This window comes from Bos indicus x Bos taurus, chromosome 2, assembly GCF_003369695.1.
Source record: "Bos indicus x Bos taurus breed Angus x Brahman F1 hybrid chromosome 2, Bos_hybrid_MaternalHap_v2.0, whole genome shotgun sequence".
NCBI classification, from domain to species: domain Eukaryota; kingdom Metazoa; phylum Chordata; class Mammalia; order Artiodactyla; family Bovidae; genus Bos; species Bos indicus x Bos taurus.
This window is the reverse complement of record NC_040077.1, coordinates 126,243,381-126,258,889: the sequence shown is the minus strand read 5'-3', so window position 1 is coordinate 126,258,889 and position 15,509 is coordinate 126,243,381. Positions and strand designations below refer to the sequence as shown.

Genomic DNA, 15,509 nt, shown 5'->3' with positions numbered 1-15,509 from the left:
GTCTTCAGACCAATGGTGAACTTGGTATGTTTGACACCCAGAATGTATCTTTTTTCCCCCCAAGATATCAGATTTTATTTTTCATTAACTTCTTTAACTTATATTTTCCAGTAATTTTTCAAAAAATATTTTCATTTTTATTGTAATATAGTTGATTTACAATGTTGTGTTAGTTTCAGGTGTACCACAAAGTGATCCAGTTGTACGTATACTCATTCTTCTTTTAGCTTCTTTTCTCATATAGGTTATCACAGAATATTGAGTAGAGTTCCCTGTGCTATACAGCAGGTCCTTGTTGGTTATCCATCTTGTATACAGTAGTGTGGGTAGAATAGATCATTTTTTTAAGGCCAACATGACAAGATTATCTTCAATAATAATCATGAAATAAAACATAATAATGGCAGAAAAGCAACAAAAATAGTAAAAACTGGCTTTTATTGAACCTCATATATACACTCAGACCAATAAAATTTTTAATAAATTAAAAATTGTAGTACAAAGGGGAACAAAGTAATGGACTAATAATTTTTGGTTACATTATTTTTTTAACAAAAAGGGACATACACACACACACGACAAAATGCCTCCAAAAGAGGCAACTCATGAAGTTTAGAGAATGGTTTGCACAGAGAATGACAGAACTGCAGTAACAATTACTGTTTTACCATCACTGTGCTATCACTGTTGACTTCAAATCTGCTGTTCAAATGCAGGGACATGGGAACCTCCCTGGGCATCCGGTGGTTGGGTCTTCGCTTTCCAATGCAGAGGGTACAAGTTTGATCCCTGGTCGGGGAGCTAAGTTCCCACATGCCTCACAGGCAAAAACCCAAAACATAAAACAGAAATACTGAACTTCAATAAAGACTTTAAAAATGTAGATAAATGGAGGGACACAGGGACATGAACACTCCTGATGTGAGCTCCAGTGATGCTGACCTGCTATGAACTCTCACCTGAAGGTGTATGTTGGGGCCAGTTATGTAACTGGGGATTCTTCAAGTTAGCGTCCATGTAGAATGCATTATTTATGAAAGGTTAGGTGATAAAATGTCCAAATTTGAAGCATATATATATATATATAATTTAAGTTAGACCAATAAAGATCTCTTCAGGAGGGAGGGTTTTATCACCAAGGACATTGTTTAGAATTGCCAGGGCATGGTGATAATAAAAGCGGACGCACCCAGTTTCACTAACGTTTTAAACCTCTCTACAGACAATGCATGCCTTATGTCTTGCACACGGAGGACTGGCCACCACCCTTACCTGATTCACCTCTTGCCTCAGGCCATCAGTTTCCTATCTCTGGCTGAGACAGTCTCAAAGTCCCTTCCAAAGCTGACGTTGCACTACTTTCTAATTCTGGCTCTGCAAGCTATTTCAAGCTATGTGACCCTGGGTAAGTCAGGTCCTCCCTCCAAGTCTCAGTTTCTTCATCTGTAGGGGAACAGTAACCCCAAGCCATGTCTTATCCTGTAAGAGCTCAAGGAGATAGTGTGAGAGAAGACTCTGTAAAGAAGGAGATGCTGCACACAGGTGGCAGGTACCCAGGTGGCAGACCTTGATGACAAAGGTGACCATGTTCCTCCAAAGTCATAAAGGAATTGTTCTTAGATTGAGGATCTGAGATAGGGGAAGGTTATCTAGTGGGTGCTGGACTTCACAAATCACTGACAGTGACTTTTTCCTTCCAGGAAAAGGCTTGATCCTCTTGGCCCGGAAGCAGGGGGCTGGTTACAATGACCCCAGTTCCTCTCTTGCTGTATTACATCCCAGCTGGAGGGAGCAACTTCCCTTCCAGGGGAAGGTGGCCAAGGCAGAAGCAGGGTGTGAGGAAATGCTGATGCCGGCTGGCTCTGAAATTAGCTTACCTGCTTGTTTAACCATTTCTCCAAAGAGAATGCAAGTTCCTAGAGCAGGGGTTGACAAAAAAAAAAAAAAAAAATTTCTTTTATTTCCTGAAGAGCCAGCTAGTAAACATTTTAGGCTTTCTTGGCCATATGGTCTCTGTTGAGACTGCTTGACGCTGCTGTTGCAGTGTGGAAGCAGCCCTAGACCATACGTAAACGGAGCGTGGCTGTGCTCCAATAAAACTTTATTTATGGATCCTGGAATCTGAATTTCACATAATTTTCACACATTATAAAATATCCTTTTGATTTTTTTTTCAGTCTTTTAAAGATGCAAAAGCTGCTCTTAGCTCATAGGCACATAAAAAGAGGCCAGATTTGGTCCACAGGCCACTGATAGTTTACCCACCCCTACTGGGCAGAGACCCTCTGTGTTTTCCTCCACGGTGTCCTCAGTGCCCAGAACAGTGCCTGGCATATAGCTGCCCATTAGTATCTGTTGATGAGCCTCTGCTTACTCTCTGCCTGTTGTCTCCAATTCCATCCCCATCTCTAGCTACTACTGAATCTCCCTCTCCTGCCAGCTCCCATCCGCTGTAACCAGCAGTGAGAAGCTTCTGCGTCTCTCTGCCTTCCCACCCCTGGCCCCATCTCCAGGTCAGTGGAGGATCCCACTAGCTAATTCTCCAGTAGCCCTGGGACTGTCTCATCTGGATGCTCCCATGTCTCCTCTTCTCTGACTGCCTTTGGCCTCATGTTTATTTCTCCAGCATCCAAAATCTTTTTACTAACAAGGCAGGATCTAGGGTTAGTTTTTTTTTTTTTTTTTTTTTCTGAAAAAGAAACAACTGTATTGAGGTATAATTTAAGTTCCATATTTAAATTGTACAGTTCAATGACCTTTTAAAAAAAGCTTATTTTTAAATGTACAACAGGCTCCAAGACAACTTCATTCTAGATATGGGTGGCAATAGATGTTATGGCAAGGAACCCAGATGCTTAAACAGGAATGGAATTGAGGATCACTTCAATGACCTTCATTAAACTTACCTAGCTGTGCAACCATCACCACAGTCAAGTTCTGTAACATTTTTATCTCCCCAATAAGATTCCTCTTACTAATTAACAGTGATGAGTCCCATTCTTACCCCTATGGTCAGTAGCTCAGTTGTATCCTATTTGTGTCCATGTGGATTCCTCTGTCTATGGAATTTTCTAGGCAAGAATACTGGAGTAGGTTGCCATTTCCTTCTCCAGGGTAGGGTTAGTTTTTGTAGCAGCAGCTGGCCCACTGGTTTCCGGCACACTTAAACTTCTAGCCCTGGGAATGCAGGATTTGCCTGTACCACCTCTCAGCCTTCACCAGGACCAGAGAGCAGGCCAGTGCCACAGCCCTTGGGAGAGTCCAGGGCCAGCTGGTTGAAGGTTGAGGATCTTGCTCCAGGCCTTGGAGATGATGCCCTGGGTGTGGCTGCTCCTGGGGCAGCCCACACACCCTCAGTTTGGTACCTCCTGGGCAGGCACAACATCAATTAGATCCCTACAACCACAGCTGCTTTGCCTTCCTGGCCAGGAAATTCCATCTTCCAGATCATCCGGGAAAGGGCCAGAGGTGGCTGATTGGTGTAACTTATGATCAAGGTCTTTAGCACAACTTGATCAAAGGAGTTGGTTCATTTGGCCAGAAACCTGTACAGCTTGACCAACAGCCTTAGGTAGATGTCCTGGCTTTTCGCCTCATTCTTTACCAGCCTCTTGATCACAGTTATGGGAATTCCTTCAAGCTGAAGCCTCTTCTTACATATTCATCTCACACCAATGGAGAACTCACCCAGTGAGCTGCCGAAGCCCCAGTCTATTGCCCTCCTCCTACTTTTCAGGGGCAAGAATTTGGAGAGAAGAGAGAGAGTCTAGGATTGTTACATACCCTTTCCAGTGAGCACTGATCGTGTAGCAGACACTGCACAGGCATTTTGTCCCCTGACTTCACCTAATAACTCATAACCACTCCTATTTTACAGATGTGGAAACAAACTCAGATGTGTTAACTGAAATTCTCAGTCAGGCAACTAGGAAGCGGGCAAGCAGGGGTTAGAGGCCAGGTTGGTGTGGCTCTATTCACAAGCCTATTTTGAGGGCTTGCCATGTCTGCCATGTCCAGCGAGTATCAGTAAACAAAACAGAAAAGTCCTACCGCATGGAGCTTTGTTCCTAGTGGGAGAAACAAACAATAAACCGGTAAATATACAATATGATTGTTGGTAGAGAGGCATGCCATGAAAGAAAGGTGAGTAATACCATTGGGACGTCCCTGGTGGTCCAGTGGTTAAGAATCCACCTGCTGATGCAGGGGACAGGGGTTCGATCCCTAGTCAGGGAACTGGATGCCACATGCCACAGTGAAGACTGAAAACCCCGTGTGCCACAGCTAAGACCTGGTGCAGCCAAATAAATAAATATTTTTAAAACGTTTAATTATCCAGATTTAAAAAATAAGCTGTCATAGCTGATAATGATGATTATTTAAATGCTGAGCCAAGTTCTGGTTAAAGGTAACTACCATTATGATCGTTCCCTGCATGCTGTTCCACCTGCTGCCAGGAGACACATGTGCCAAGACCTTCCCCTACTGAAAGGCCAAGAAAAAAATAATGACAGACTCCCTTCCTGAGGCAGGGAGCATCTAGAACCTGCACTCTTGAACATTATAGCAAGCTCATGGCCAGGCTGCAGGAGAAGGACCTAAAACCAGGTGCTCAGCCCCTATCAGCTCAGACCACTGCTCCAGGCCAGAATAACCTCTTCCACAGGGAACAGACTAAGAACCTCACTTGTGTCCAGCACACACTTATGAGTCATTCATTTAACAAACACCTCAAGTGACTGCCCAGAACAGCCTGTTTTCATCCTATTATGAATAGTAATCATAGCTAGCATTTATCCACACCCCAGAGTGTAGCATTTCAGAGCCTGAGAATAGATTGGCTGCCTGGATCCGAGTCCCAGGTTTACTGTGTTGCAGCCAGATGATGTTGCACATATCATTTATCCTCGCTGAGCGTCTCCTATGTGCCCGGCAGTGTGTCAGGTGCCAGGAAAACAAGAAAGAGCCAAGAAGAGCCCATTGCTGCCCTCTCACAGCTTACTGTCTAATTGGAGAGCCAGATGTTAATCAAGTAATCACAAAAACAAATGCAAAAGTGTACCTTGAGGTATACTTCCCTGGAGGAGAAGGCAATGGCACCCCACTCCAGTACTCTTGCCTGGAAAATCCCATGGACGGAGGAGCCTGGTGGGCTGAAGTCCGTGGGGTCGCAAAGAGTTGGACACGACTGAGCGACTTCACTTTCACTTTTCACTTTCATGCATTGGAGAAGGAAATGGCAACCCACTCCAGTGTTCTTGCCTGGAGAATCCCAGGGACAGGGGAGCCTGGTGGGCTGCCGTCTATGGGGTCGCACAGAATTGGACACGACTGAAGCGACTTAGCAGCAGCAGCAGCATACTTCCCTGGTGGCTCAGACAGTAGAGAATCTGCTTGCAATGCCGGAGACCTGGGTTCGATCCCTGGGTTGGGAAGATTCCCTGGAGGAGGAAATGGCAAACCACTCCAGTATTCTGTCCTGGAGAACTGACAGTGGAGCCTAGTAGGCTACAGTTCATGGGGTCTCAGAGAGGTGGACACGACTGAGCGACTAACACTTTCACTTTCATACCTTGAGAAGCACTCAGGAGCGGTGTCCATTGTCCACAACAGGGAGGTAAAGAAAGATGTCCTGGAGGAAGTGACTGTGGAGATAAACTGGCTTGAGGAAGATGGAAGACAGTTTTAAGAACAAAGAACAAGGTGCTGTGGCAGGGGAACTGCAGGAAAGTCAGTGTGGCTGGAGCCTGGAGAGAAATGGAGAAAACTGTGAGCTGAGGCTAAGCAGGATCAGCACATTGTAGGCTACAGATCGGTGTCTTGGTGTCCACAGCTCTCTGCTGAGTGACCGCAACATCCCTACTACAGTGATGGCAAGCTGACCTGCCCAAGCTCCCAGGCAGGGCCCAGGTGGCCTCTGTCCCCTCCCCCACCCTCCGCTCCCTTTTCCATCATGACCTGCTGCCTCTCCAATACTTTTCAGAGGACACAGGAAATAAAATATTCACAGGAAAGCACAATCACTACTGGATCCTTAAATTGAGATGATGCACTTGATAGGGAATCCTTTCGTGTAAGAAGGGAAAGGACGAGACCAGCAGCTCCAGGAAGGGGGCAGACTGAAGGCCAAATCATTCCGGTTTTCCCTTCACCTACACACCTCCCACTCATCCACCTCATTTTCCTCCCCCAGTCCTTTGTGCTTATTCTCTGGGTCACAATGTCTCTTCCCAAGTTTAACTTATTTAAACTGGCTTGCAGCCAGATATTCGGCACCTGTGTGCAATCTGTTCTGAGCCCTGAATAGGATGGCTAGATTTAGCAAATCAATGGAATACCCAATTAAATCTGAATTCAGATAAACAACAATTTTTTAGTCTAAGTAGGTCCAAATATTACAACGCTATCCCTGAGCAGCAGGGACTGGGGTGTCAGAAACTGGTTCCGGTCAACTGATAACTAACGCTGGTGATAATAACAGGTGCCAACACTGGCCCAGGTTACCTCCGGTTTGGCCCTCATCAGGGAAGTAACCAAGTGAGTGAACAAGAGAATGAACTCTGGGCCCAGACTAGCAGGGTTGTCTTTCAGCTCTGCCATTTTCTAGCTGTGTAGCCTTGGAGGGACCCAACAAATGAAATGCTTAACTTCTCTGTTCTCAATTTCATCATCTGTATATTGCAGTAATAACAGCACCTACTTTATAAAGATGCCGTGAGGATTAAATGCATTTACAGGTAAAGTGTTTAGAACAGTACCTGGTCCACAGTAAGTGCTGTACTAATGTTAGCTGTGATTATTTATCTAATCACACCAGACCAAATGTAAACTCCATAAGAACATGGATTTTCTTTTGTTCATTGCTAGGAGTGGGGCTGGTTTACAGTACATGCTCAAGAAGAGGGCCTGGCATGTAATATATACCCATAAATGTTTATTGAATTAAATCTAGTCCTCAGGATATACCGGAAAGATTGGAATCATGATTCCCTTTTTACAGATAAGGAAACAGGTTTAGGGACCCGAAAGGAGTTTCCCAACGTTAAGCAGGTAGCAAGGACGGGATTCCAACCCAGATTTGTTAGGTTCCAAAGTGTTTTCCACTCAAAACTCAATTCACTTCAACAGTTGAGGTGCTACCCTTGGAAAAGAAATAACGGGAGCATGTGGATTCAGGAGAAACCTTCACTGACTTTTTTTAAGGTCCTATAATCTGTTCCCGACCTGCTGTGTGACTTTGGGTAAGTCACCCCATCTTTCTGAAGCTGTTTTATGATGTGTAAACCAGGAGGTCATAAGTTGGTGAAGCCTGATCAGAAGAAAGCTTCTGATAAACAACCCTGCCTTAGAATAGCTTTGCAAATGGCCATTCTTCCCCCTCCATGAAACCCACAAGCCCATCTCTACACTCTTCCAGGTGTGAATCTCACCACACCTGGACTCTTAACACCGCTTTAGATGGAGGCTGAGTCTCTCCAGGGGGGATCCCTCTCCCTGGCCTCTTACTACAAGTGCAGCCCACGTGTCGGTGGATCCTGGGAGCCTCCCCAGAGGGGGCACAAAACCCAATCAGCCCAGAGCCAGGTCTCCAGCTGGAGAGATTCTGGAGAGACTTGGCTTGAAAAGAGCAAAGCATGCATATTAAGACATCAGTCTGCAGGTACTGTGAGCCCTGATGGTGGCGAAAGAAGATCCGTACCCTGCCCGGAGCTGGGGCGCAGGGGATCCCAGTGTCGGTTTGGGGTGGGGGGTGGGTGGGATGCGGGGAGTGTCCTAGGGCCTCGCAACAAGGGGAGTAGGGCTCAGGCTCCTTTCCTTTTCCAGCTTCTCCCTGGGTCAGGCCTAGGACATTCGGTGTGACTGGGAGTGGGGCGGGGGGGGGAGGGGCGGTTGAGGGGAGATAGGGGAGGTAAAGGGAATAAGGGGGTACAGGCCCGCTGGAGAGAGAGGGGGCATCTGGGAAGCTATTCCAAATGAGCTGAGTGTGGGGAGACCGGGGGCCCTGATGAGGTTTGGGCCCCGGGGACCGGGCTTGGGAGGGAGGAGCCAGGAGGGCCTCTCCTGGGCGGAGCGGAGCGTGGGCCGGGGGCTCACGGTGGAGGCGGGGCCCTCACTCCCCGCGTGGCGGAGGCGGGGGTCCTCCCTGGGAATGCCGCGCCGCGGGGGCCGGGGCGGGGCTACACTGGCCCCGCCCCCTCGCGCAGGTAGCCAATGGGCGCGGCGGCGCCGGGTGACGGAGGGAGCCGAAGTGCTAGTGCCGCGGCGGCGGCGGCGGCGGACGGCCCAGCCAGAGCAAGAGGGTCTCGGCGGGGAGGAAGGGGACGCTGGGGACGCTGAGCGTGGGACCTCAGAACCCAGGAGGCGGCGCGGCTCGGGCCGCCGGTGGAGCACGGGCGGCCCGGCTGCGGCGCGATGCCGCTCGCCCAGCTCAAGGAGCCCTGGCCGCTCATGGAGCTGGTGCCGCTGGACCCGGAGGTGAGTGAGCTGGGCGGGGGACGGGCGCCGGCGGCCGGCAAGCCCGAGTCCCCACAGGGGCGGGGCGGCCCGCGGCGCCGCTGTAGCCTGGCGGGCGCCCGCGAGGACGCGAGTGCCCTCCGGTCTCCAGCCTCGTCTCCGGCTCCACCCCCTAATGCTCCGGGTGTGTGTGCGCGAGGGACCGCTCTGCCAAGCCCCGAGGAAGCCCCTTACCCCGGAGAGCGAATCCCGTGCTGCGCTTAGATCTGACCCCCGCCTCACCCCACACATACCTGGGACCTGTACCCGGAGCCGTCGGAGGTTCCTTCATTAGGGCAGACGGACCAGGGCTGGGATGCCAGATGTCTTGGATTCCACAAGAGACGAGGGTCATGGGACCCCCCCACCCCAGCCCCCTGCCAACTTCTTGATGTCTCACAGCGGTCCTACCCCAAGAGCTCCCAGCATCTCCGCTGCTGACCTTAGAAGGATTTCCTTCTTGATCGTCGCAGTTGTGGAATTTGGGTTGACTCTGCCCTTCTGGGGCTGAAACCCTTGGTTTTCTTTGCTCCAGGCTAGGGTCAGAGGACGCCTGTGTCACCTCTCCCAGGCTCGGGAGAAGAGAATGGGGAACCTTAGACCTTTGAGAAAATTATTCCTGGAGATGAGGAGGTCCTTGGTTCCTGCCCCCTCCCATGGGAAGGGTTGGGCCTCGAGGGAATTTGGCCTTTGCCTGCCTAGCTTCTCCCAGAAGCAGCTCTTGCCTTCTGAGGATACTGTGGTTTAGGCCCTAACCTTGCAGAAGGCTCGCTCTTCCTGTGCCCACCAGGGTCAAGGTCAAGACCTTGAACCGGCAAATGGACAAAACTTTCCCCTCAGCCTCATTATGGGAAGGACAGTAGGTGATACTGCCTTTCCAGGGGGATGTGAGGATATGAGGGAGACGATGGAAACCTCAGAGAGCCTGAGACCCAAAGTGATTTTCTTGTGGCTGGGGCTCGGATCCCTCCCCACTTAGATCCCCTCCTCTGCCCTCTCTTACCTGGGGCAACCACCAAGTGCCCTGCCCCTCAGGGCCGCTGGTTGGGAGCTGAGTGAGGATCCTGGGTCCCCAGCACCCGGAGTGTGCTGCCCCTTTAAAGGGATGGTCACCGCTGACACTGGCTATTGGAGGGTGGGCGCGGCAAGATTAGGTAACCAACCTGAAGGCGCAATTTGGAGTAAATTGCTCTGGGATCCCTGCCATGGGGTTTTTACGGGCCCTGCACAGCTCAAAAGTTCTCCCGCTGACTCACCCTCTGAACTGAGGAACACGGCCCTCTGCAGCCCCTATCCACGGGCTGCCCACCCTCTAGGACTGGGGCACAAGGGGTTAGGGGTGGTGCTCAGAGGTAAATTCCTTTGTCCTGGCACACCCTTGAGACCTAGGCCTCCCTAGAGGAAGGTGGACTGGGAGAGGCCAGGGAGGGACTTACCGTGGGTTATATTAGTTGGGAAGGCAGACACCCAGAAACTTGATTCCCAGTCCAGGGCACTGCTTCCTGCTTCTCTTTGGGAAATCCTGAGGCAGGGACCAGGTTTAAACAGGAAACTCAACTCAGTTTTAGTCCTACTGCACCTGAACTTTGAGAGGAAAAAAGACGGCTTATTTCCCTGGTTTAGGGGGGCTGTGATTTCTACAGGAGCTTCACCTCGGATTCGCTGTGTGACCCTCAGTCAGTCCATAGCCTCTCTGGACCTCTGTTTCTCCACTGGCCAGGGTTGGGTTCTGGCCTCTGCTTTCTGGGCCTGAGAGGGTGCAGAGCCCTAAGGAGTGCTGCCCATTTTCCTCCTCCCCACTCCATGGAAGTGCCAGGCGACTCGGTGTTATTGTTTGGGTAACAGGAGGCATGGGGCAGCCAGGGCACGGGTTGGGCGCAGGTTCTTACTGGAGAACAGGGCCTCGCTGTTCTCAGCCCAGGTGACATGTAAGTGATACAGCACCCTGACCTGCAGGTACAGGCTCCTGGCCGGGAGGGAGGCAGGCCGAGGGGCTGGCAGGGCGTTTGGCAGAGGCCTGGGATCTGCTCTCCCTGTGACGCTGCTGAGAATGGGCTGCTCGGAGGCAGGGCCTTGTCTGGGGTGTGGCCCAGGTGAAGCCACCCCACTGGAAGTGTGGGTGAGGATTCTGCCGGGGCCTCCCCCTGGCCCTGCTGGGCTCAGTAACCGTGGCCGCAGGCCCGGCCTCGCTGTGCAGAGCTTTGCTCTGTGCCGTCCACCCCACTCCGCCAGTGTGGCCTTATTAAAGTCAAATAATTCTCCAAACAGCTTCTCAGGGCAGAGAGTATTACCCCTGTCATATGGAATAACTGAACTCAGTGGCACCTGGCCTGTGAATTAATGTCAGAGTCAGAATTAGAATCCAGATCTCTCACTGTCTTCTACCCAGTAGGCGGAGGCTTAAAGACAGGCAAGAGCTGCGGTCAAGCCGGCCAGGTGGAAGGTACTCCAGGAGAGGCTCCGGATGTTGGCAGACTCTCCTGTCCAGCCTTGGCTGAGGGCTAGTAGTGCCAGCCAGCCCTGGCACCTGGCCCCCCAGCTTCCAGCAGTGGGCAGGGTTGCCAGTGCTGGGCTCTGAACCCAACTCCTGGGGCTGCTTCCTGCCTATGGGGCACGTGCTGTCTTTGTCCATCTGCTGCCCGGCTTCTCCAGATACTGCCCTGGATGCTTCTCTTCCCAAGACAGAGCGGCTTGGGTGGGAAGGAAGGATGCTTATTGGAACCCATCTCTGACCTTTGGGGAGGGGGCACAATGGCCTGGAGGCCCTCGGTTGCTGTGCCCATGAGTATTGCTCTCTGAGGAAGCGGGAGGAGAGTGAGTCTCCATCCTCTAAGGGGCCAGAGGCCTTTCCTGTACCAGACTCGTAGACAAGGTCTTTCATTCAGTTTTCTGCAAGGTCAGTATCATTGTCCTTATTCATTCATTCAACAAGTATTTATTGAGCACTTACAATGTGACAAGTACTTCTCCAACCAGCAGGGTGCCACTGTGAACAAGACAGACCTGCCCTCCTAGTACAGGTGAGGAAGCCGAGGCTCAGAGAAGTAATGAGACAGACACATTCAGAGTGAGTGGCTGGCAGAGCCAGCATTAGGGGCTCTGTCTTTGTGGCTGCAGACCTGTGTTCTTTCCACCCTCTGTGCAACAGTCAGTCCGGAAGGGCAGATGCGCCCTGTCTTCCCAGGACCCCGGCTTTCAAGGGGAAGGCCACCTGTGGTCCTCTTTGCACTCCTAGTGCTTTCTCCGGGGCCGCCCATTCCCCGCAAGAGACCTTGTGCATCAGCTCTTACAGGCCTGGGCGTTGCATGAAGATGGTACCCAAGCCAGACCCCGGGACTGGAGGCAGCCAAACAGGCTCCCTGAATCCTCCAAGATACTGCTCTGTAAGCGCCCACCTCTGGATTCACCCACCACCTCCTCCTCTCTCTCACTGGGGATTCATGTGACTCTGGGTCATAGCCCCATGTGTCACCTGCTAACAGGCTGCAGTTAAGTCACTCAGCTCTTCTGAGCCTCATCTGAAAAATGGGAGGAATAAAACCTACTCTGGCTTCCTTGCTCGCTTTGCTGGTTTGAGGTTTCATTTGACAGGCTATGTGCCAGACCCTGAGCTGGGTGCCAAGGAGACAGTACTGGACAAGCCGTGGCTCCTCCCTGAGTTAATCTGAGGTTTGCTCGGTGCTGTGAGGCCCAGAGGAGGGAGGAAAGGACTTGAGGCTGTATGGACAGAGGAGAAGACATTTAACTGAGTCCTCCAAGAAGATCAGGAGTGTACTGAAGTGACTGGGCAGGAAAGATTTTCTTGGTAGAAGGAGCCACCATGCAAATGCTTGGGGACAAGCTGATCTGTTCAGGGTCTCAGCTTGTTCAGTTTAGCTCCAAAATAGGGATAGTAATAATGGTGATTGTTTGTGGACCAGTTATATGCCAGCTGTACTTTTTTTTTTTTTAATATTTATTTAGCTGTGCCGGATCTTAGTTGTAGCACTTGGGATCTTTAGTTGTGGCATGTGGGATCTGACCAGGGATCGAACCTGGGCCCCCTGCTTTGGGAGTGTAGAGTCTTGGCCCACTGGATCACCAGGGAAGTCCCTGGATGTATGTATTTTATAGACACTATTTTGCCTGCTTCTTAAAGCTACCCAGTGAGGTACTTTACTTTTATCCCCATTTCACAGATGGGGAAACTGAAGCTTTGAGAAATGCAGTAACCTCAGAGTTATGCAGGTGATAACCCACAAGGTCAGATTCCAGAACCCACATTAATCACCTGTGGGAGCTGGAGATGATGGCTTTGAATGCCATACCAAGGATCTGGGACGTTATCCCACAGGCAGTGGGAAGCCATGGAAGAGTTTGAGGCCTGGTACCTAGAAAGTTCTCAGTAAGGAGTGAGTGACCAGGGGAGTCTTACTCAAGTGTGATGATTGCAGTTGAGTTTTAGGAAGGGTGAGGGCTTAGAATGGGGGAGGCTGGCGTGTAGGCCCTTGTTACCATCCGGGGTTATGTCAGGAGTCTGCAATGCTGGGTGAAGTAGAACTCTGTCTACGAAGGCCTCACGCCTCCTCCTCCCCTCAGGCCTGGTTCCGCCCAGTCCTGCTTCCCAAGCTCCTGAGAGAGAACACGTATGATGGGGCCTCAGAACACTGGCCCCTGGGGAGGATTAGGGGCATTAAGGGGGTTCAAGGGGCAGGATGTCCAGGGACTGGCGGGGAGGGAGTGCTGCTCCAGGAGCAGGAAGATTATATAATGGGGAAAGCACAGCTGTGCCCGCTGCTGCCAACAAGACTGCAGCTGCCCTGTGGACTTGGCCTCTGGCTCCAAAGTCCTGGGTCTTCCTGGTCTCTCCACACTCTTGCTGTGCATGAGGGCTGGGGACTGCTCCTTTTAGCTTCCCAGCGCCCGGATGGGGTAGGTTACTCACCTCATATCACACAGGAAAGGGGTGGTATACCCAGGGTGGACAGCACCCAGTGGAGGGCGAAGTCTGGGGTCTGGAGGACTGCGCAGGGGCCAGCTGCCATGCCTGCCTCTCTGTTGCCCTGGCTGGGCACTGGAGCCGGCTCCTCTTCCTCAGTCCTCTTGAGCACCTCCTGGTGTCAGAGACCGGATTTTGAATCCCCACTGAGCAGTGGTATGGCCTTAGGTGCCATCACTAGGCCCCTCTGCACCTCAGTTTCTTTCTCTGCCAAATGGGACCCAGGCCTACCTCCCAGGTCAGGAGGGTTTAATGGTGCCCCAGGTGTGAGGCACCAAACTCAGTGCCGGCGTGCAGCAGGGGCTCGGAAGAGAGCAGCTGTTAGCACCAAAGCCTCATCTCTGCCTCCCAGGATTCCCCATTTATTAGGAGGGGCTCCCAGGTGGCACTAGTGGTAAAGAACCTGCCTGTCAACGCAGGAGACCTAAGAGACGTGGGTTCGATCCCTGGGTGGGGAAGATTCCCTGGAGAAGGGAACAGCAACCCACTCCAATACTCTTGTCTGGAGAATCCCATGGACAGAGGAGCCTGGCAGGCTACAGTCCATGGGGTCACGAAGAGTCGGAGACAATTGAAGTGACTTAGCACGCACGGCCCATGAGTCAGTAGTCCCTGCTTTGTGATAAGTGGTAAAATGAAGGTTCATAGGGAGTAGCAGTGATTCTGCAAGAATGGAGAGGGGTCCCAGAGCAGGCAGGGCCAGGGCATTTCTGGGCTGGGCACTCTCCTAGACTTTGTGTCCTTCAGCCCTTGCATCAACTCTGGGAGGTGGATGTAAATACCCATGTTACAGATTGGGAAACTGAGGCCTCTTGAGTTGGTTAGTTGGCACACACCCACAGTCCTTTCCTTCTCACTGGGGGAGGTGGCATTTGAGCCAGACCTTCAAAGATGAGATGTTTTCTAGGCAGAGAACATGGGAGGGGTGCCCAAAGCAGGCTGCCTGAGTTGGGGCGATTGCAGGAGGCTTGAGGCCTGTGCCCTCCCAGAACTCCCGCCCCCGCCTCCAGGGCCCCTCTAGCCACTGGGAGCAGCCAGGGGCTGGGGCGCCCCATAGGGTCTGTCTTTGCTTTGTGCCACTCTGGTAAGTTCTGACAGTGTTCCCCACTCTATCCTCTCTTTTCCAGAATGGTCAAGCCTCAGGGGAGGAAGCTGGGCTTCAGCCATCCAAGGTAAGGCCCAGGCCCTAGCACCGGAGCTAGGGATCGTCAAGGGTGGAGTGACTTTGCCTGGAGTGGACGAGGAGGGAGGCACTGACCTTGTCCCGCCCAGGTGTGAGGCCCCCTGGGGCAGGCAGGCAGCTCAGCCTGCCTTCTCTGAAAGTGAAAGTGAAAGTCACTCAGTCATGTCCCACTCTTTGCAACCCCGTGGACTATTCAGTCCATGGGATTCTCCAGGCCAGAATACTAGAGTGGGTAGCCGTTCCCTTCTCCAAGGGATCTTCCCAACCCAGGGATCGAACGCCGCATTGAAGGTGGATTTTTTACCTACTGAGCCACCAGGGAAGCCCAAGTCCTTCTCTGGTGCCACCGAATGCTCGAGGCAACCCCATATGTCAGGATTACTCACTTCAGCCTTCCAGTTCTTCAGGTGAGTGGACTATGGCCCAGACAGGGTCAGAAGCCAGGCTAGAACTCAGGTTTACCTGTCACCGAGACCAGGACGCTTCCTCTGTTTATTTGCTCATGGTGGCTTGGCTGACTGTATTAAGAGGGTGAAGGGCTGATGGGAGAGGCTCAAGTCCACTGGCTCTGATGAGGGCATGGCACCTGGCGCTGGAGGGAACCTGGTGGCCTCCAATCAAACCAAGGCCCAGTGCCTGGCACGTGGCACACAGGCCGTTTCTCAGGGCTCCCTGCTCCCAGCCCCAGGCCGGCTCCCTGGGCTCTGAGCTCTCTGGTCCCTTGGGCTCTCCCTTCAGCTCCCCAGGGCCTGTTGCTGGTTTTGAGTGTCAACAGCACTGCGAGGCTGGGGGACAGTCTGGCCTGGGCTTTCTCATCACCATGCTGGGAATGACCTCACCCAGTTCTCAAGGTGC

General features: G+C 51.8%; 1 protein-coding gene and 2 long non-coding RNA genes across 5 annotated transcripts in view; 1 reads left to right on the top strand and 2 right to left on the bottom strand.

Annotated features, from left to right (window-relative positions):
• Window positions 1–421: 421 nt before the first annotated feature.
• Window positions 422–5,107, bottom strand: LOC113878488. Its single transcript, XR_003507003.1, has 2 exons — window positions 5,063–5,107; window positions 422–1,916 (listed from the first exon to the last, which is right to left on the bottom strand). It is a non-coding gene; the product is annotated as an uncharacterized LOC113878488 (long non-coding RNA).
• A 295-nt stretch (window positions 5,108–5,402) lies between these two features.
• On the bottom strand, window positions 5,403–15,475 carry LOC113878481. 2 transcript variants are annotated; one of them, XR_003507000.1, is made up of 5 exons: window positions 15,041–15,475; window positions 13,418–13,586; window positions 9,930–10,077; window positions 5,573–5,747; window positions 5,403–5,441 (listed from the first exon to the last, which is right to left on the bottom strand). It is a non-coding gene; the product is annotated as an uncharacterized LOC113878481 (long non-coding RNA). The 2 variants fall into 2 exon arrangements; XR_003506999.1 differs by lacking the exon at window positions 5,403–5,441 and having other exon boundaries at window positions 5,500–5,747.
• Window positions 8,247–15,509, top strand: part of RPS6KA1 (ribosomal protein S6 kinase A1) — a 37,967-nt gene continuing 30,704 nt past the window's right edge. Inside the window, exons 1-2 of one of the 2 annotated variants that reach the window (XM_027519597.1) lie at window positions 8,247–8,475; window positions 14,599–14,643. In XM_027519597.1, coding sequence (XP_027375398.1) covers window positions 8,413–8,475; window positions 14,599–14,643 — 108 coding nt within the window. In that variant the 5' untranslated portion in view covers window positions 8,247–8,412. The remainder of the gene's footprint in view (window positions 8,476–14,598; window positions 14,644–15,509) is intronic. The other variant, XM_027519605.1, reaches the window with a different exon arrangement.